The sequence below is a fragment of the Labrus bergylta genome, chromosome 20 (assembly GCF_963930695.1).
Source record: "Labrus bergylta chromosome 20, fLabBer1.1, whole genome shotgun sequence".
NCBI lineage: Eukaryota > Metazoa > Chordata > Actinopteri > Labriformes > Labridae > Labrus > Labrus bergylta.
In genome coordinates this window covers 20,774,130-20,795,320 of record NC_089214.1, presented here as the reverse complement: position 1 = coordinate 20,795,320, position 21,191 = coordinate 20,774,130, and the positions used below count along the sequence as shown (strand labels likewise).

At 42.2% G+C, this 21,191-nt stretch overlaps 1 protein-coding gene across 4 annotated transcripts in view; it reads right to left on the bottom strand.

The window, feature by feature from the left end:
- The window catches only part of mpp7a (MAGUK p55 scaffold protein 7a), a 146,234-nt gene that overhangs the window by 51,104 nt on the left and 73,939 nt on the right, over positions 1 to 21,191 (bottom strand). For all 4 annotated transcript variants that reach the window (XM_065948933.1, XM_020631021.3, XM_065948932.1 and 1 more), the window contains 2 exons: positions 16,268 to 16,348; positions 8,871 to 9,002 (listed from right to left, as the gene is read on the bottom strand). In XM_065948933.1, the coding sequence (XP_065805005.1) occupies positions 8,871 to 9,002; positions 16,268 to 16,348 (213 nt within the window). The remainder of the gene's footprint in view (positions 1 to 8,870; positions 9,003 to 16,267; positions 16,349 to 21,191) is intronic.

Below are 21,191 nucleotides of genomic sequence, written 5' to 3'. Positions count from 1 at the left end.
ACACCATGGACTCTGGTGCTGCTCAGAAACAGTCGTATCATGGAATATAAAGCCATGTTATGAAAATCCATTCAGTGTTACAGTCACCCATTAAGATTAATACAGCACTGTAAAGAATTAGCACGAGTCCAGATGAAAATCTACATTATCGTAAAAGAGAGAAGGTACTCAAGGTTTTCATGTCAAACGATTTTCTCTAGTTGATGCAACAGAGCTGCCGCTGCTAGTCGGTCCCCTCTGGGTGACCTGTTTCTTGCCTTTCCACCTGTTTTTATTAAATCATTTGTGATTCAAACTAATAAAAGCTACTCCCCTCCACCCCCACCTCGCTCACCTCACTATACCCTTTTTCCTTCATTCCTCTATTTTGTACTAAACCAGGCTCCGGTTTTCCTTTTTTATTTCCTTAACCCTGATCTTGACCCGCAAGTCGTAATTAACAGGTACACTGAGAAAAAGGAAAATTGCAGGTCATTATTATGATAATTACGGTGTGCAGGAGTGATTCCAGGAGAAACTGCCAGGTAATGCAAAGGGGCCTTTTGACGGAACGGCTTACCTTCATTTGTCTTCCTCTACTCCTTCTTTCCTTTTCCTTCTCTGCCTCTTTAAACCTTCATGTTAGAGCAAGTTATTACCCAGTTGCTATGAAAACACTCTAAGTGGCCCACCTCAGTACTTCAGGCAGGTGCTGGTGATTTCGGGCGTGTAAATCTGTGTGGCTATCTCACCAAATGTGTGCATTTGTTTCCATAATGTCTGCATAAATCACTGAGTGTAATATCGTCTTTTCGCTTGGCGGACAGTGCCAGATATTAAGTCATGATGTACTGTATGTGTGCGTCTGACAGCATGCATGAGCTGTATTCAAGCACACAAAGAGACAGTTGTGTTACAGGGAGAGGTCTATCACTGCTCTGGGATTGTTTAGTGTTTCCCAGTCGTTATCCCCGTTAAAGAAAACAGCACTTTCACATGTCACTTCTCGTTTCCAAAGTTGTGCTGGGAATCAGGGCCACTGAGGAGCAACCCCGGCTCCGACGACCAACAATGCCCGCATTCAGCCCTCAGAGCTTGTTGGCTGTCGGAACACCGAACGGAAAAGAGCAGGACCGTGGGGATGTGTGTCCATGCTCATGATTACACATGATGGGAGGAAGACGTTTTATTTAAGAGGGCTGTGAGATTAGGATCTGGGAATGCCTCAGATGTGGCTTTGGAGGCCGTGTGCGTTTTTACATTCACAACTCAACAGGTCAGAACACATTCAGAGGCTTTTCCATGTCAGCTCTAAAAATAACTGTAAATGTTTTAATGGTGTTGCTGTGATTTCATGAGATACTTTGGATTGTTAAATATTGATTACGCTGGATTTGCCTAAAACGCACAGTCCATACAGGATACTAAATCCTCAAACATTTACCCTTAATTTTTACTTTATTCACATACAAATAAATAATACAATTAAAATGACAAACTGTTATTGCTAAGCAAATCCCGATCAGCTATTTCACTAAAGATGCTCTATAACTATTTGTAATGGGTTAATCAGGATGATAATCATATTTAGGAGAAAGAAAAAAGATGTTTCAATGTGCACTGCGACTTTAAAAAACTACATCCAGTAAGACTTCATTTTTCAGCAAGTGACGCAGCAGCAGGAGTCATTTCAGTGACGTGCCCAAAGACACATCCGGTTTAGAGACGACGGACTACCAATGAGACTCTGCTGCCAACAAAATCACAAAATTCCTAAAGATCCATAGTGTTTTGAGGCTTGGGTACTTTTCATGAGATTGTATCATAATAGTCATTCATTTTTTTCAGTCAGCTGTCTAAGTGATTGATCATCCTTTCCATGCAGCTCTATAGTCATACAAAACCATCACGTCAAAGCCACAACAACATGCAAAAACACAAATAGCAATAACCTATTTGTTAATACAAACTCAAGCTGACAGTGAGTCAATCAGCACCCACAGTGCTCCTCACTTGTCTCGTGCTTTGGAGCATGGCTCTCCATCTTCCTCCACGGCAGCTCCCCAGACACTGCGGCCTAATCCATCAAGTGAAAGATGAATTGCTTTTAAAGCACATGCGTCTAACTTTAAAACACTAACATGTGTGCTGTCTGCTTTAATCTCATTAACTGCTCCATTAATTCCCAGTGTCATTACTTTCCCCTTGCTCCCCTCGTTCTGATGTAAACAGACAATAGAAGAGTCACTTTTCTTTAAAGCACATACATCAACCTAGTCTCCTTCTTTGATAACTGTGTCAATCAGGAAGTTCTCCAAAAGGTCATCAGCAGAATTCAGACTTGAGTCATTGTGAAAAGCTGTGTTGGTATACATTTAAACCAAGGCAGTTTGAATACGTCAATACAAAAGCACGCTGACCTAATCTATCTGAATGAATGTGTTTGTGAAAGCTTCCAGACAAATGAATCAGAGCAGCCGTGATCCGACCGTCCTACTTGTGTCAGAGAGGAGAAAAAAAATGCCTGTCTAATGCAGATGAGAAAAGCATGGCATGTCAAGTTGCCAAGAGCTCATTCCAGTGACAGCAATTCATGGAAAACTAACTTCATCACAAACCAAATCGATCACAAGACTTTCCTGTCCTGCCGCAATTATCGACTCCCTTAAAAAGTAAAGAAAATCCACTGACATCAATCACGCAGTTGGAGTTTTTACAATAATAATGTTGGACACGTCATCTGCATTTGTATGCAAAGCAACTGCTATAGCTTTGAAGTGGTGGTTCCATAATGAGAAGTCCAGCCGATCCACTGGTATCCATGGCGGGGGCGGCAGGGTGGCCAGGGCCTGTAGTGGTATAGCCTTATTGATTGCTGCTGGCTGGTGCCAGGCAATATGCTATGTAGGTTTGGACTGCCAACTGGATGGCAAAGACCCTGCAGGCTACTATTTCCATTTGGTTGCCACCAGTGACACCAAGTTATAATGGGAAAACCAAACCTGTGTGTGAAACAACACAGAACAGAGACAAAAAAGGGTAAGGGAAGAGTGAAAGAGGCTGACACTGATCCTGTCACATTCCTGGCAGTGGAGGTAATAAAGATGCTAATGATGCCTAACAACCTGGTATGGAAGAGTGAAGGGGGAAAAGATGGATAGAGTGTCAACGTTGGACCTGCAGGAACAACCTTGGACAAACAGTGAGCAAAAATCTGTGTTTGTGAACAGCAGACGTCCATATATGCACAGCAGAGAAGGGAGAAAGGGGAAATCCATAGGCCTACTTAAGGCTTGAAGGACAGTGAAATACATTACAATTAACCTCTTAAGCGCCTTAAATGTTTTTACATCATGTCCAATAAAACGTGTTACCAAAAATTTAAATGCACAGGAATTACCAGAGAAATTGACTTGATGGCTAAACCAGATGAAAGAAAAAGGGAGAGGAAGCAAGAGAGACCGAGTAAGAGAAATATGGTGCGTAGGAGGACGTAGGAGATGAACTATGAGGAAGAAGTGAATGAACGGCAAACTGACATCGATGAGAGTCGGCATCTACTGAGTGTCACTGAGCGAGCTGACGAGTGATGTATAAAACGTCCGGGAAAACAGCGGGGCATACGCAACAAGTTCTCCAAGTCTGTTATGCACATCTGCATTGGGCATCGACAACATCCAAATGAGAGGAACAGAGCCGGCCACAGCAGGCTTGTTAGCCTCTAATGTTCTCACATCATAGCAATGGTCACCCTGAGCAGCTGTGGTAAACCTTTCCGTGGGCGCTCAAAGTCATCTTTTGCTACTTAACGCATTTTCTGTGTGTCAGGAATCGGGTTTCCCAGAATTCCTTGGCATGATATTGTGTCTTCCTGCGGCAGGTTTATGAAGTTTGTACATCAACTCTTTCCCCTGAAACTTTTCCAGTTCTTCCTTGGGAATCCTGAATTATTCCCAGGCTACACGAGATGTTATCCCAACGGCATGCACTGTGTCTATATCGGGGAAACCCAGAAAATGTCCAGAGGGAGGAGCCCAGGAGGCATCGTTTACAGATTCCTTTAGCGCCTCATCTGACTCCCTTTGATGCAAAAGAGGTGCCCCTAGCTCCCTCCTGGATGATTCTGAGCTCCTTATCCTATCTCTTAGTCTAAGCCAAGCCAAAAAGCCAAGGAAAATGATTTCAGCAGCTTGTTTCCCAGTTTCATTCTTTCTCATGACTTAAGGTAAAGTTCAGGTGTCGATCTGATGAGCCAAGACTCACTCTTAACCTAGAGCAAAGCATGCAACAGTATGTCAGCAGAGAACCGTGTCCTCACTCTTGGAGGAGCCAACTTTGAGACTGACTACAATAGTGACAAAAAAAAAGATTCAAATTTAAGATAAGGAGTTGATAATTGTCTCCTTAAGTGTCAGGCTAGAGTTAGAAAATGCAACTTTCCGAGCAGATTTTCAGACCAAAACAAATGGTTTCTTTGGACACACCTCCTTCATCCCTCCACTACCCCATCACCTCCTGTCTCCGCAAACAACCCGTCCCCTTCCTTTCTTGTTTCACCAGCAAGTTTCTGTGAAACAAGTGCTGATAAACATTGAAAATAAGATTCTACGATCACTTTTAAGTGAATTGAGATACATCTCAAAGATGATTTGGTTGTTATTTGTTTGTCCTTTTAGACCAAATGACAAATCGTCTTCTTGGTTTTTGAATTTTGTCGGGTCTCCTACAGTTGTACCCTTGCAACGATAAGACGTCATTATGCCTCTAAAAACAGCGTCCCTGAGAGGGTGGGGCTGTCTCTCTTCTGCCACATAATTGCAGGGTTAACAGTTAGAGATGAAGGGGTTAACATGAAAAAAACAATGCATAAAACATGTTTGAGCATCTGAGTGAAACATACACAATGCCGTCCTGTCAGTGTGAATGGTAAATGGACCTGAGCTTGTATAGAGCTTTTCTAGTCTTCTGACTACTGATGGCTACGGTTGCTTTGTAAAGTGACCATCAGAATTAATTCATCCCATTCATACACATTCATAGACCAATTAGGAAGCAGTGGGAGCAACATCATGGACACATCAGACATGTAGCTGCAGGACCGAACCCCCGACTTTCCGGTTAGTGTGAACAAAGAGCTAGGAACAACAAATCAAGGGGGAGGAAACTCATCACTCAATAATCTATTTCCAAAGGGTATAATTGATTTTAGCAATATTAATATTCAGAATATGCCCTTTCACGCCACAAAAGCTTTTAAGGTGTTTTTTTTTTTTTTTTAAAGCTGAGGCCTCTCTCTAAGTCCTCCTCAAAGCTTCTGGCTTGGGACATGAGCTGTGTAACACCAGTGCATTATGGCTTGCTCCAACTATTTATCTAAACTTCTCCTATTAGTTGGTCTGCACTCACCAGAGGCAAACCTCACCAGTAGTATATCAGCTACATTGTTACATACTAAGCACTGAAGTAACCTCCTTGCCTTTAAAATTGAGACCCCCACTAAAGTGTTCTGAAACCTTATCCTAAGCAGCACATTCTTTCAATAAAAAGACGTGGCTGAGCTGATGTTTCAGTATGCACACACATGTTTACGCTGCTCTCTAATTATTTCATTGTCCTGAAACTTGAGCCAATAAATCAGTCGGACTGAGAGAGCAGCAGGAGAGCGGGCAGAGAGTTCAACCAAAAAAAAAAAAAAAAGAAAGGGAGGAAAAAGAAGACGTAGGTATTCCTGGAAGATAGAGTCCTTAAAGTTGAACTGAAATGTGGTATAAAGTAACACTGAGAAATTACAGCAATTAACCAGAGCTACTGAACACAATCCTCTCAACTAATCACAATTAAGCTAATGGATGCTTCACAAGGAAAGGGGGCCTGCGTGCGTACCACAGCCGCATCCACACTGAACTACTGAATGAGACAAAGGCCAAAAGAGAAAAAGTGATTGAGAAAATAACGGAGAGTAAAGTAATAAGAGACGAAGAGGAAATTAGATCTTGTACAGCCAGGTTGCTATGATGTCAAGTTAGAGAATTTCAGGCTGATTATGTCAAATTGCGAGTTAAAGGGCACATCCAAATCAATTTGGTGCGGCAGTGAACGAGGAGCCTGCACAATTAGATGGTTTTTTGTTGCTAAGTGGAATGGCTGTGACTTCACCATGAGGCTCTGACCCGCAGGATCTTTTCTTAATGTCAGTTTAAGTGCTCATTAGGTCAGCTTACCTTTGAATGCCAATTGTGGAGGGGTCCGAACCTTTAAATTTAGTGTCAAAGTAGAGGGTCACAAAGTCAGAAAAACATAACAGCATTCAATGATAAATCAATGAATGTTTTTTTTTACTTTTACAAAAGTTATTGCACATTTTGAAGATTATTGGAACTATTATTTAAATGGCAGCAGACCTATTTTATGAATACAAACTAGACATATGAAGCCTTATCCATGGGTCCAAGCGGATAATTTTGCCAAATTTCCCAATATTCCCTCACGGTATTCATTAGATATGACCTTGATAACAGTTGGATGGATGTAAGAATGAAAAACCCAAATATGATGGCTTGGTTTTGACTGTGTTGGTGGAGGGGCCCTGCAATAGAATCCTATTGTTGTTCAACTGGGCAGAGAGAAGGAATCTTAAACAGGATGAATATACCCCACAGTTGAAAGTTAAAAAAAGTTCCCCCATAACTCTAAAGTGGACATGCTCATTGTCCAGTTTGACTTGTGTTTTCCCACTGCTGTGCAATAATTTGCAATGGAAAATTCTGTGGTTGTAGCTGCTACATTTATGAATGACCTTTGTTTTTTTTAAGCTAGTTGGATGTTATAACGAGTTGATTTCCTGCTATGATTCCAATTTTGTTGCCAGGAATGAACATGATTAAATGTACTTGAAGGAAACTAAATAGCCATTGCAATAATATTGGTAATAGTGGATATATACTGTATATGCGATGGTGTTAAATGAAATCTCTCTCAAATTGGATGAGTATTTTTAAACCAACCTGGCATTGACCCTTAAAAGTACACTGGAAGCCCAGCACCTTCTCTATTTACATACGGTGACTTTGAAACACACAATAACCAATGTGCAGGCATAACACAAACTGAGTAGCTATATTACTTCAAAAATATATCCTACATAATTAACACCTTTAATATTGTACAATAATATGCAATATCACACATCATAAATGTGTGTTTCAGAAGTTCTCAGGAGCCAAATCACCAAGACAAGAAAGAATCAAGTTGTGTAATGGAATAACACCAGCCAGATAATTATACTGACCGGAGTGGGTGTAAATCACATTATGGTTTCAGGGAATGTGATCCAGCATCAGACTCAGGAGAGGCATGAGCAGGAAGCGCCGGCGACAATGTGTGTTGTGAGAGGGAGCGTGAATTCCTCCAAACCACATTATTACGTTCAACAGCTCCACAGAACATGCAACAGGGCAGGAACCCAAAAATGGCTTAGGTGTGTTCTCCTTCCCCCCGGGGTGTGGTGAGAGGAGGACGCCGGCCTGGAGCCAAGATGGTGGTCAGGGTAAAAACCACAAAATGAAAATAGAGGCGGCTGAGGCCAGGACATGTCCAGCCTGGAGCAGAGATGGGAGTGCCTTCGGGGCACAACAAAGTGGTATGATGACAGATGGAGGTCTTTTAGAAGCTACTGAGTTCTTGCTTAGTGGAGTGTTTATATTTTGCAGGACACTGAGGTCAATCAAAAGAAACGAGAAATCACAGCAATGGAAGAAGAAAGATGACTCAGATAAAAAAATGAAAGATCTGCAATGCAACCAAAACAAGAGCATGTTAAGTTGGGTTGACAAGCCCAATATGAAATGGGCCTCATTAGCTAACAAGACAAGGGTAATGCATGAAATGGAATCTATCAGACGACACAAACAGCAACCACGTTGCAGGTCTAGATGTCGCTGACGTACATTTCGGGTCCCAGGCGAGGACAGATGGGTGGTTGTAGACATCTGGGACGATGTCTGGAGAGCATGGATGTGAGGCTCGTTACAAAGAGAGAGCGACACTGACCAGAGTAGAAAATGAAGCTGTTCGCAGACACTGAGCCCAGACTCGCTGAAAATACTCATGGCCAAGAGCGGGGTAATTGCGGACGGTTTCGGTGCGATTACAACTTCAAGGTTGTGGGTCAAATTCCCACAGGCAAAAAACCTCAAAAGCATGTATGGTATTGGCCTGACTTGTGGTTTGGCTACTGCTTTGAATCAGGCAGTACTCCAAATTCAGAGATTTGTAAACAAAGTCTGGATAGAAGGATTTTTTATGACATGAAAACCACAACTAAAGCTGCAAGCTACATTAAAAGGGCCCTTACACATGTACGTCGGTATGTGGAGATGTGGGGACAAACGGAACCAGCGTACTTCTCAATTCATATATTATCATGCTTAAATCCTCTGAATGGGTTTATGGTTCAGATAACTGGTTACAAATCTTCCTTAATGCAGCATGATGCTCTTTTAGTAAATGATGGTTGTGATTTATAGTTATAGTAGACAATAAATGGAGGTATGTTTAAGGGCCTACAGGCATTGGAATGAAAAGTCGCTATGACCTATCAACCAGGACAGAGATGTGACAATGCATATCCACACTCTTGTCCCAATATGGTCAGTTGTAGCTTCATAAAACCCAGACCACAATGACAAAAATGCCAAACCTTAGTGTTCAAAATGGCAGTCTACAAACAGTGGCTATGGTCAATACTTAGTTAGGGTCAATACATACACCATGGATTCGACCTCAACTTTCCAAAACCATCTTTCAAACTTCTTTAAAAACATTTTCAAAACCAGCTGGTACAAATCAAAAACCTGAATCTTTAAGGTTATGATAGAAAAAAATTGACTCACGAGAGGTTCCTTGTTTTTCACCAGTCTTATTATTTTCACTGAATCCTCATCGTCGTCGAGGTCTTCAGGCAGCGGAGGTAGCTCGGGGTCATAACTCTTCTGGGCGACGGTGTCATGGACCGACAAAAGGCTCTGGAGAGAGGAAGAGGGATGAATGGAGAAAAGAAACACAAGGCACAGGTTATCAGTCAAATCACAAAGCCCTTTGCTTTACCTTGGCCTAATTAGCTAAGTAAAGAATAGCAATACATGCAATTAAGAATATAATCTATCATTTCCTGGTACCTGCCGGGCAGAGAAAATGCAGAAACTGCAGGGAGGATGGTTATGAATTGGGGTGTCTCCCTCAAGAGCTGGGTGATGGATTTAAAAGCATTTGGAGCCAGAACTTGTAGCTACATGGGTTAATTGTCATCAGGCCCATGTTCTTCCTCCAAACATTTCTTCGATTAAAGTCAGCCGGCCGATGCTAAGCACAAACTGCAATCATAAGGTGGGTGTGGCAACCTTGGCCACCCTTTTTAGTACTTCTGCTTTCCAGGGCACAGTGCTGAACACTCAGAGAGGCAATGTTCTGCACTCTTCAGCGGCAAGCTCAAAGTAATGAAGTTCTCATCCGCCTCAGATATTTCACACGTTCACGAGCAGACATAAAAAAGAGACAAAACGCAGACAAGAATGATGCCATTGAGACATTCATTTTTCAAACTATTTAACGACTCCATGTCCAGGACCGAGATGCAGCTGGACGCGTGCTGCTTTTTCCGTGGTTGTGGAGTGGGGAGTGAGAAAAACATCTTCCAAGCCATGTGCCAGAGGAAGGTAGAGAGAGAGAGAGAGAGAAAAAGAGAGAAAGAGAGAGGGATATGGTGAGAAAAGGAGCTGTGTGTTTTATGACATGGGAGCATGCTGCAATACAGCGTTCAAGATGTTGCTAACTGGGAGCAGATGAGAGGAGGAGACACAACTGAAGCTCTGTGGCCAGGATTCACTGACACAAGCTGACCAAACACACACAGATGCGATCACATATTGTAATACCTGTAAGGAGAGTTTGGTCGGGTGTTTAGGGGTAAGGTGACAATACCAATTTCAGAGGAGAATATTATCCGTGACAGATGCAGAGGGCGTTATTAAAAGTGAATATTTCAGCTAGACTAGAACAATATCTCCTCTTTCAAAACGTTCAAAAGACTTAAAAAAAAAAAAAAAAACGAAACGAAAGAACAAGTAGTCAACCATTTCTGCTTAAACAAAAAATTTGCCCACAAACTTGAAACAATGACCAAATATTGAATTAATTCCATAGTTTTCACATATTTCCTCACTAACATTCTCCTTGTATCGGTTCTCCAGTCCAAACGTATCCCAAACACCCCTGATCCTCTCTCTTCTTCATTTTTATCTTTAATGGATGTTTTTCCTCAAATGTTCCCAGCATCATTTCTTAGAACAAGCCTCCTGGACTTGGATCTGCACCGTGTACAAACACACACTTTGTGTTCTATTGTTTATCTGCGGATGCTGTCATTGTGATTTTGAAATATCCTCTTGGAACGTCAGGAACAAAAACTGTTTGCAGATGAAGACAATAAAAGGTAAACTAAACTGGAGAGGGCTCAATGTAGCAGACCGTATTTTGTGATTATAACACCGCATGTCAAGTCATGAGTCGGAGGACGGAGAGGTCATGCTGCCATGAGCTTGTGATCTTTAATTATGTTGCATTCAATAAACTCAAGACAAGACAGAGTTATCACCAGAGAGTGGAAGGGCCATTTCATTCAGAGCTGAATATATCATCACAGGGCAAATATTTACAGAAGGTTGTTTCAGACTATGTAGCAGCCATCTCTCTAACGTTTTTTTGTTTACCGTCTTTTTATGTTTTTTCTCCCACAGAGAGTACTAGAAATCCAATTTAACCATAGTAGACTGTAAATAAATATGGACGGAGCCTGAGTGACATCTACCTCAGGTTACTGAAGGGGGCTTTGGAATCCCCCCGATGGCGGTCGCCATGCTGGAGATGTTGTTGCATCTTAAATTCAGTCAATCTAACACTGAGCAAAGAGCTGGAGCTGAGGCCGCTTTTAAGCCTCCTGACAAACAGCTACATTGGCCCGCCCATCAGTCGGGTCACCAGGTGTCTTATTATGAATAACACTTACCCTTTAAACGGATCAAAATGGATTAGTTATATAGAAATTCATTCCCTGGAAAATGTGTGCCAATAAAGACATGAGCTAATCAGACCAATTTCGTATTTTGAACCAGGCTGTAAACATGCTAATTTCTGCTGTAAAAACCAGCTTTTTTGAATGGATGTGTATGTGACTTTTGGTGCTTCTGCAGCCAGCCTCAAGTGGACACTCGATGAACTGGCTAGATTTTTCAACACCGGAGGTCGCTGCTTGGTCACAAGACAATTTAACATAGTTTAGAGAAGAAATGCAGGTAATTGATGTTGCTGCACAGAGAGTTTGTAGCCGTTTCAAAATCTTAGCTTGTGTCATTGGGTATTGCATGTTCTAGTACAGAAGAGTAATTCAAATAAAAAGCTTTAAGTATCTGGAAACCACTTGAAACTACAGATGATCTAACCTTTAAATCTCTTAACAATCCCCATACTCTCAGGTACCATGACATCTTGTCTTGGATACATCTAGAGAAAGGCTCTGGGTGCAGACTGTTGAGACTTATATGAGGAAACATAAATCAGTTAAAGCTCCTATGAAGACTTTTTAGATGGTTATGATATTTAATGCCTGAAATACTTGACTGATAAAAGTAGTATAGATAAAAAGTGAAGAGAACTTCCAAAGAAAAAAAAATAGTCCTTCATCTCAGGCTCACCTCAACCTTTCCTCCACTAACCAGTTTCTGTTGGCGCCAGTTTCTGTTTCCTCTGAACTCCATCCATCAGACCTAATATGCTGACCTGTGAGTGTCCTCTCGTCCATGCCACTTCCTTAAATCTGGCATTGCTCCCCAAACCGCCACACTCTCCCCCACGGCCGTGCCTAACAACCCGGAACAGAGCCACAGCTAATTCCTTGTGAAAACTTTCTAGGAAGTAGCAAAAACAGCTGTATGCTAATAGATAGCACATGGCAAACGGCCTGGCTGGTGACCGTTGACATGCGAGTACAAGTACACAGGTAGAGCAGAGTTTTCTTCCTGGGCTGATATGAGTCAGTGGGTCTTGTTATGCCTCGGTGTCAGTGGGTTAGCCGCCTTAATCAAATCTGGGGTGAAATCCTCGTGTCGGCCCTGCAGCTCAGGAGGTATGAGGGACGGAAAGAAACATGAAGGGAAGCGAAACCACCCTTGTTTTCCAGGCATCCCGTCCTTCCTCGGTTCGTGTGCTTGTGTTCATTAGGCATAATAGGGATCCTAGAAAAACAGATCACCGAGCTTGGCTAAATAAACCAGCTCGTACATTCCTGGCATTGGCCTCTCATTAAAGCCCCCCTGGTCCTGTCACCGGACCGCTCGTTTTTCAGCTGGCGGTGCTGGATCTATACGGGGTAAATGCTCCCCCCCCAGGCGGGAGGGATCCTGCTGTGAGATTGAGGCGCTGCTGTAGACCAGCTGGGATGTGACACCCACCCTCTGTAAGCCTTGAACCTCGGCAGGCATCGCCCCGAGTCAAACACATTCTGCAGGCAATGTAGACACCTACCTCCATACATGCTGACGGAAACAGCCGGCCATCATAATTGGCACTTTCATCACTGTCAATATTAGTCTTGCTGAGGGGGGCTAATATGTTCTAAAGTTGTTTTTTCATGTGTAAATCGTAAAAAGAGAAAGTTTGAGGCTAGGAAAGAGAGTGGAGTTTTACAGAGGCTGATTTATATCCCCACCCTAGGAATGGATCATTTCAGACATAATTAAGAGTGATACAGTTACTATCGCACAGAGACGCCATTCAAAGGCAGCAGCCATCTGCTTGTGTTTTACACCCCTGGCCTCGTGATTTACGCTGAGGCTGGCTGGTATGGTATCAAGTGCCCTGGAGGACAGATGGAGAGAGAAAAGAGACAGAAACTCTTAATATGTTTTTCTTGAAGCCTTGAATTCTGTCAAGAAGTATGAGACATAATGACAGAGGAACGTCAAGAGTGACTGTGAGTCCTTCCCAGAAACTGAGACACTGGAACAGATCTACATTTGACCAAGTGTTCATGCTAAAGCCAGCAGGGAGCAGCAGGTTGTTCTTTAGGCCCTGGTGCTCAAAACGTTGACTGAAACCCAAAAGTGAGGTCATTGATCAGGTTGAGAAACGGTGTGCAAGAGTTTAAACACATAAAAATGTCAATCACTCAACTTGACAACACCAGGTACGATGCTTTCCTTTTAAAAAAGTGACACACTGCAGCTTGAGGGAAGTTCCAGACATATGAAAATGTCTTTTAAAAGTATTTTCTGATTCATTTAAATGATCCCAAAGAAAAGAGTATAACAAGCCTCTTAAAATCAAAAGTATAGAAGTGGTTTTTTTTCTATTTTCTACTGGGTGAATTCATATCAGTCCATACTGAAGTTCAAGGATAATACACCGATGTGCATTGCCTCCCTCGGCCTTAGTTGTGACTTTGCTTCAGCTAAAGACGCACTTATCGAATTTTCTCCACTGTTTGACGGGGAAAAGTTTGGCTGACCTCGTTGTGCACTTTAGTGGAGGTCTACTGAGCAGCGCGAGGAGAACAGAGCGGCAGCATTAAAGACAGAATAAGTAAATAAAGCGTGACAACAAGTACATTTTGGCCAGGCTCTGGCTGAACAGAGGCAGACGTTGGTGAAAGGAGTTGGTCCTGGTGAAGTGGCATGCACAGACACTCTTTAGTCATATCTGATGGTTGAAGCCTAACTGGAGCTTTTAGTGAATAACAAATACATGACTGAATGAAGTTACATCTTTGAGGTCAGTGAAAGGTCTGCTGAAGAAGTTACACTCACCATGGCTTCTGTTAAAGTGGATTCTGTTGCTCCAGGGTTTTTTTTCTATTAAGATTTATTTTCTGGCTTTTTCTTCCTTTATTAGAGACAGGACAGTGGATAGTGTCTGAAATCAAGGAGAGAACAAGTGGGGAACGATATGCAGGAAAGGAGCCACAGGTCGGATTTAAACCCGGGCTGCCCACTTCGAGGAAAACCGACTCTGTACATGAGGCGAGCGAACTCACCACTAGACCACCAGCACCCATAAGTCCAGTACTTTTTTTGTTGACTTGGCCCACAGTTCCACCTCTCCTCAACTTGTCGGCTGTTGTTTTTTTTGGTTTTTGAGCTTTCTGATCCATGACTTTCAGAAACTCTGTGTTGTGGTGAATTGATCCTTTGCTCTGCCAAATACCTTCTCAGTAAGTGAATTAAAAAAATGAAATAAAAAACGTAGGGTTTCTGACACAGGCAGGCCTCATGGCGAGCACACTGATCGTTTAGCCGGAGCCTTTCACTTCGGGCGTGACAGAGACAGAAGAGATCGCAGCGTCTCCACGTAGCATAAGCAGGAGAGCACGGCTGTGATAGATGGCCACCATATTTCTCTGCTTTGTAAATGTGGGTTGAGTATGAATCCCCCATGAGAATATTTTTTCTTGTTTGATAATTGCCAGTTAAATATGATGAAAGTAATTAAACCTGATCCCATTCTCTCATGCGTTTGTACAGGTCTCATAATTATCCCTCTTTCTTCATGTGTACTACTGAATTGATTTCAAAATGACATCACCAGCGTTGACATCCAAATTTCCACATTCTGATCTGAACTGTAAGCTTGATACTTTTTGCACCCCCCTGTCTTTTAGCAATCTTTGACTCTGTGAGGTATTTAATATTTGTATGCACTTCACTGTAGTCTTTGGTGTGTGTGAGTTTGTGCGTCTGTGTGTGTGTGTGTATATTGCTGAGCTGTTGTTTCTGGCAGATCCCTAAAAAGCATGATGATGGAGCATTAAAAAAAAAGGAGCCGGTCCAGCTCTCCTTGTGTCTCGCCATGATCGTCAGTCAGCTCCGTCTGGCTGAGACACCTGCAGCGTCTGATGGATGGCCCAGAGTTACGCTTTTTGAAAATGTGTAAATTCATTTTGTAGCTGTCTGTGTCTGGGTAACGAGGCCAATGAGCCGAGCAGCCAAGAGGAAGAGCAGAAAAGAAAAAAGCATGGCGGGGATCTGACTGTGCAGCATGATGATGACATCACTGTTATACCTGCAGTATATGAAGAGTGAAGATCTGCACAATAATCTGAGAGACTAATCAGTCTGACATTTACATTTTTTTAAAGATTTTATTTTTTAATGGAGAGATAGGACAGTGGATAGAGTCTGAAACCAGGGAGAGAGAGTGGGGAATGACATGTGGGAGAGAGGCCACAGGCGGGGTGCGAGCCCGGGCCGCCTGCTTGAGATGCCCTATCCATTGCACCACCAGCGCGCCCCGACATTTAAATTTTTTATAAAGCTCCTCGACATTAGGCTTGAAACCGCTCAAATGGATGTATGATATCAACGTTCAGCAGCTCGTTTACACTGTGTCCTTGTTAAGTTTGCAGAAACTGACCTGCATCTGTTTGATTGCTTTGCATTAGAACTGTAATGTCCTATTGGGCGGCAAGAGACACACTGCAGCACATTGCAAAACAAGTTACATCAAAATGTCAAATTTAAGAAAGTACAATCTGGATTGTAACAATTATAAACATAGAAACATCTTTGGTTTGGTTTATTTGCAGTTTCTTAAAGGAAGAATGTGCAACTTTTTGATCCAGTAGATGTCGCCCTTGAGCACCAGCATGAAACCAAAACAGACTGCTGTTTGATGACACCTCTGCCATACTGAAGCCTCGGCTCTCCTCCAGCGACACACCTCCATCACCTCTCCACTCGCATTCACACGAAGGAGTTCACCATAATTCAGCACCATTAATCGCAAACGGAGGACAAAATTGTTCTTTGCTCGAGCTGCAATAACCTGTGGCCTGCATTGTTGTGTTAGCATGCTAATGTTAACGCACTTTAGTTAGCTTGTAGCTTCATATTGCACATACATTGACACAGAATGACTGTGATCTAAAGACACTAATGTGACATCCAAATAAGCAGTGAGTATGTTCTTCTTCTTTTCTCTAGTCCTTGACTAAAACATTTTTATACACATGGGGAGGAGCCGGCCGTCCTCTCCATGTAAACACGGCTCTGACAACAACACAGCTGCCAGGACTCAGGCTTCTCACTCATTGTAGACAGTCATGACTCAGAGACACATTTACACAGGATATAGGCCTACTTGATTTCTGCTGTATTTATCTTAAAATGTCACATTCTTCCTTTAACAGTTGCTGTATATAAAATGAAAAGAGATTATGAGGATGATAAGAAGCCTAACTCACCTTGACGTGGGGTTTGGCCAGTATTTGGAGAAGCTCTTTGATTTCTCCGTTGGCTGATTTCCCCTCCAGCTCCACAGATAACTAAACAAGGAAAAGACAGATAAATGATGAAAGGCTATTAAACATGTTGATAGGAAATTAATAACTCCACTCCCGTCTGCAGGGTTCAACAGAAGTTCTCTCATAAAATGACATGCAGGTTAAGGTTCTTTTAGAGATCAGAATTTCATTTCAGCAACTTAAAACATACAAAACGTATGCACAGGGATTGTCACACATGATTAGGCATAATGCAGGTTTCATGATAGAAGTTTACATTTTGATTAGCTCGCTGACATGAACGAGCGTGTCAAGGTCTACTTTGTTGTATTAGTAGATAGAGCTGTTTTCACTTATGAACTAAAGACAGAATCAAGAAATACTGGACTGAACTTTCAAACATGTGTGCTCACTATTGGAAAGACGCTGTTTGGTTAAGGCCAGGGATGGTGCTGGGGTCGAGCGTGCTTAATTATGTCGGTTTTAATAATTGAACATTATGACAACGTGTGTACGGACTTATCTGCAATACAAACAACAGAGTAGAAAACAATTAGAATGAAACCGAGGCGAGTAGACTGTCTGCATGTGAATGTTGCATTTTACTGTGACTTCAGCATGGTTGTTTTTTGCATTCAGGTCTTCATGCCTTGCCTTAGGAGACCCCCCTGTCCCACCCCAGATCAGGAGGAATTCTTTAGACATTTTCAGAAGGGCACTGCATGTATGAAAGGGGCTACAGAGACTTGTGCTGTGCTGCCTGTTAAGGTGAGAGAGCTTTTAATTCAGTCAAAAAAATATTTTCTTGATCAACCAAAAGCAAATCAATAAAGGGAGATGTAAAGAAAAAGTGTAGTAGGAGTATTAAACGGTCAGTCATCACCTGAAACACGTGCAAAGAGTACAGTTGTACTTTTAGCGAGGAGTAGGGTCTGTGGGACGGGGAAGGTGATCTCGTCTTAAATAAGGAGCATCTTAATGGGAGATGAGGTCACAACTTGTCATGGGGCCTTAAATCCACACACCTCACGGTTCAATTTACTATTCAGTACAATCATTTTCCAATGAAAATCTGAGGAACAAAAGAAAAAAAAACAGTCCAATTCGTCTTGGAAACACCGGGAGCTGTGAGAGCATCTCTCAGCAGTGGGACCGAGCTGGACAACGATCGTGATGAATGTTCTGGTAGCTCTGAGACGAGAGACTCGGCTTCTAAAGCCCAGGCCACGCTCCTGCGTCTGCGCTCTGATTAATGGCTGATCCTCCTGGACGTGGTGTGAGTGTGGAGAGGAGACGAGTCGCACACAAAGACCTGCTTGTGCTGAGCCCAGATCAGAGGGCTGCTCTGACTGAAGGATGGGATCACAGACTGAGCGGTGAAGCTAACAGTCATGTTGCTCCGCACTTCACTTGTGCTGCATACTGTTATTTTTGTTTTGTAAAATATGTTTGTGACTCATATAAATCAGTCGTGCGGGGAAGTTTTTGGTTTACAGTGAGGTATATCATAGGAAACCCGAGATGCCAATCACCGGAGCTACACAAAAGCACAAAGAGTCAACAGCATGAGAGAAACTAATAACTTCTTTAAGGCTATGCCTGCATATGCAGAAGAAGAGGGTCCCGGCTAAAAGTGTTTATTAGAAGTGCTCAAGCCTCGTTACAATGTCAAATCCTGTGCACACATAAGCTAGTCCGTTGTCCTTTCATGGTAAACGCAAGCAGTGAATAATTTTATTTTACATTGCTTTTATTTTATATTTTCAAATCAGGAGATGTTTTTCATGCATGTGCTGCTTTCTATTCCGCATAATTTTGTTTCATTTCCCTTTTTGTTGTTAAATGTTTAATACCCTACAGGCTGTACTATTTACCACAGGACGTTCTAAACAACACAAGATGCTTGACCGTCCGTTCTAAATAAATTAGAGAAATCTGGAAATATTCGCCCAGGACTTCAAAAACTGAGGTACAGTACGTACCAAGTCCTGACCTCTGTGTGTGAACCATGACCTCCTAGGAAATATATATTAATACTCGGTCCAAAGCACATTTAAAAACAACAGTTGACGAAAAGTGTTGTTCGAACAACAGTCCACAACAACACAATCAAACTAAATCACTAATTTAACAGACAGAAGGAATCCATGTCATCTTTTTCATGTATGCAGATAAATGAACAGAATCTTGAATCTTAAAAAAAACATAATTACAGCATTAAAACCAATAGAAAAGGACGGTCATAACAACTCAAACAACATGTTTTAAGGGATTGAAACATGTTGCCCATTCACTTACAGTGAATGGGCAGTCCTCTAGAGCAGTGGTTATCTGGAGTTTATCCTGCGAGAAATCTTGCCTCAGAAGACGCCCCGCTCCCCCTCCCATCCGAGCGGGATAATCTCCCGCTGTGAGGTGTGCATGTGTGAACAACCAGAAAACGGCTAGAGATGAATTGAAGGTTGCCCACTTAATGATTTGATGACAGAAATTCTGATACGTCTCGCACTGCATGAAAACTCAAAAGTAGAAGGAACACAGACACAAGCTGTGCACGGTCAAAGTGTGAATCAGTGCGGCGTGAAGAGACACATGGATCACTCCGGTGCCGGTCTTGTCATCACGCTGCAGATAAACTGAAATGAGGGAATCTCCCCAACGCGCAGGCTTCTCCTTTAAGCCGTGATGATGATAGAGGATGGGAAATCCGACAGTTTGTTTGACTAACGACCCCTGAGGAGCGGGAATAAGGCTACAGAGGTGAGGTGGAGGTAAAGGCAGGGGGGCCGAGGGGTTCAACAGGGGTCTGTGAGGGGGCTATGTCACTTTACCTGAAGGCAGGAGCATGTGCTTTTGTCCAAGGGGGGTTGGTTTTTTATTTTTTCCAATACGCTTTGACCTCCCCAAAGGGAGTGAGACAATGCTAATGAATAGTCCCTGTGGTCAAGGTTATTCTGGCTGAAGCTCAGTCAAACCTGCACCACTTCACTTAATCAAAGAGAAAAAGAACTCGTGAAAGAGTGTGAGAAAAAGTCAGCACTAAAAAAAAAACACTTAGAAAGAAAAAGGTAAACACCGCTTTAAAGACTCAAAATAATGTTGTTCGACTTATTCTATCAGCATGTATGATAACGTCCTGATATTGAGCATTTAGTGATATTTAGAAACAAGCTAGACTGAATTTATAGGGGGGAAAATTTTGCATTGTGCTTGGAATGAGAAACTTTATAAAAAAGGAATGTGTTCACCGTGACATTTCCTGATAATACCAGAGCCGGAGTATCTAATTATCTAATTATCTAGAAAATGTCAGGAGTGCATGTGTGAAAAGGAGGATAATTGATGACAAAAGAAAAGAAACAGGAGAAATGCTCTGACTTACTGTAAGAAAAGCCAGGTAAGAAATATATTTGCAGAAAAATAAGAGGAGTTTGCTTTTATCCAAGACTTTAAATGACCAAGATTTGAACTTTTTCAGTGAAAATGTGGTGAGCTGTGTTGGAGTGAGAAACAAAGAGGTAGCACACATGACAAAGGAGAAAAAGAAAACAGAAAAGACAGGAGGAGGAGAACAGGAAGAGAAAGGTAAAAGATAAAAAGGGGAGTCAGGGTCAGGGTCTTTAGAGGGGAAAAATCTGCTGCTGTGATACAGGAGGACCATGTATCATATCGTCGCTGAGCTGCTTACAGCAATGTGAACGAGGCAACACAGACAGAGAACTGTAAATTTCCAGTCCCTCATATTGTCCTATTAAAGCACCTTGTCCCATAACTCAGCGCCGAGGACTGATGGGACATGTTTGACTCTGATCTCTACCTTCCAGGTTAGAGTCACTTTTTCCATCCTCAGACATTCACAGAACGGGAGAGAGAGAGAGATAGAGAGAGGGAGAATAATGATGCTGGTGTCCTTTGAGACATTGTTTATTTCATTTGTAAAAAGTCATGGCAGGAAGAGCAGTGTTTGGATAAGTTTGATCCCAGGATGTCAGTTTATAGCGCTCCCTTGACCTGACAGGCTGAAGACTTACTGCTTAGATATCATGCTGCCAATATATCAGGATGACTCCATCTAAAAGAGCTTTCAGATTTCTTTCTGTCAGCATTGTCAAAGTCAGATGATGGATGAACTCCATTTGTCTTGATTTGGAGTCTTTCTGATCATTAAAACACCTGTTGAATAAACTTTGAGTTTCACCTGCAAATAAGTGGAAACAACCCATCACCACACATGTTTTTTTTTTTGTTGCATTACACATTCGCTGTGTATCTTGCAGCAGAGGAGAGTCACATGTAAACAGAAAGCCAATTTAGAGGTCAGCTGATGTTGTAACTGATGACTCATTTATAGCCTTGAGCTCTTTGACAAACAGCTCGATATATTTTCAGATAAGTTAACACATTTGTGGATATTTTGACACACTTTTTTTTGCAAAAATAATAGCTGAAAAGAGACAGGAAATGTTAGGAGGAGAGGGTGGGGGGGGGGGGGGGGGTGACATACAGTTTGGATCAGAACCCACAGCCACTGCAAAAGGACAATACCTCTGTACATGGGGCCTGCAACATAACCACTAGGCCATCAGGCGCCCCGAGAGTGTTTTCCAAGTGATTTTTTTTCGCTTGAAATTCAAACAGTATTTTCTACTGAAATTGAAGAACTAACCTTTTCTAAACCAGCAGTAAAATCTTGCAGGCATGCTTATCTACAGCTCGAGATTTGTCAAATATTAACTCAAAGGTATGATTGGACAATATTCATGTCTTTTCTGTGGACAGAAAAGTGCTCTTTTAAAATGCTAAGATAACAATTTGATAAAGTTTAATAAGAAGAAATAAAAAAGCTGCAGAGTGAAACTCGAGTTCCGATCAGTAAGGTTGTATT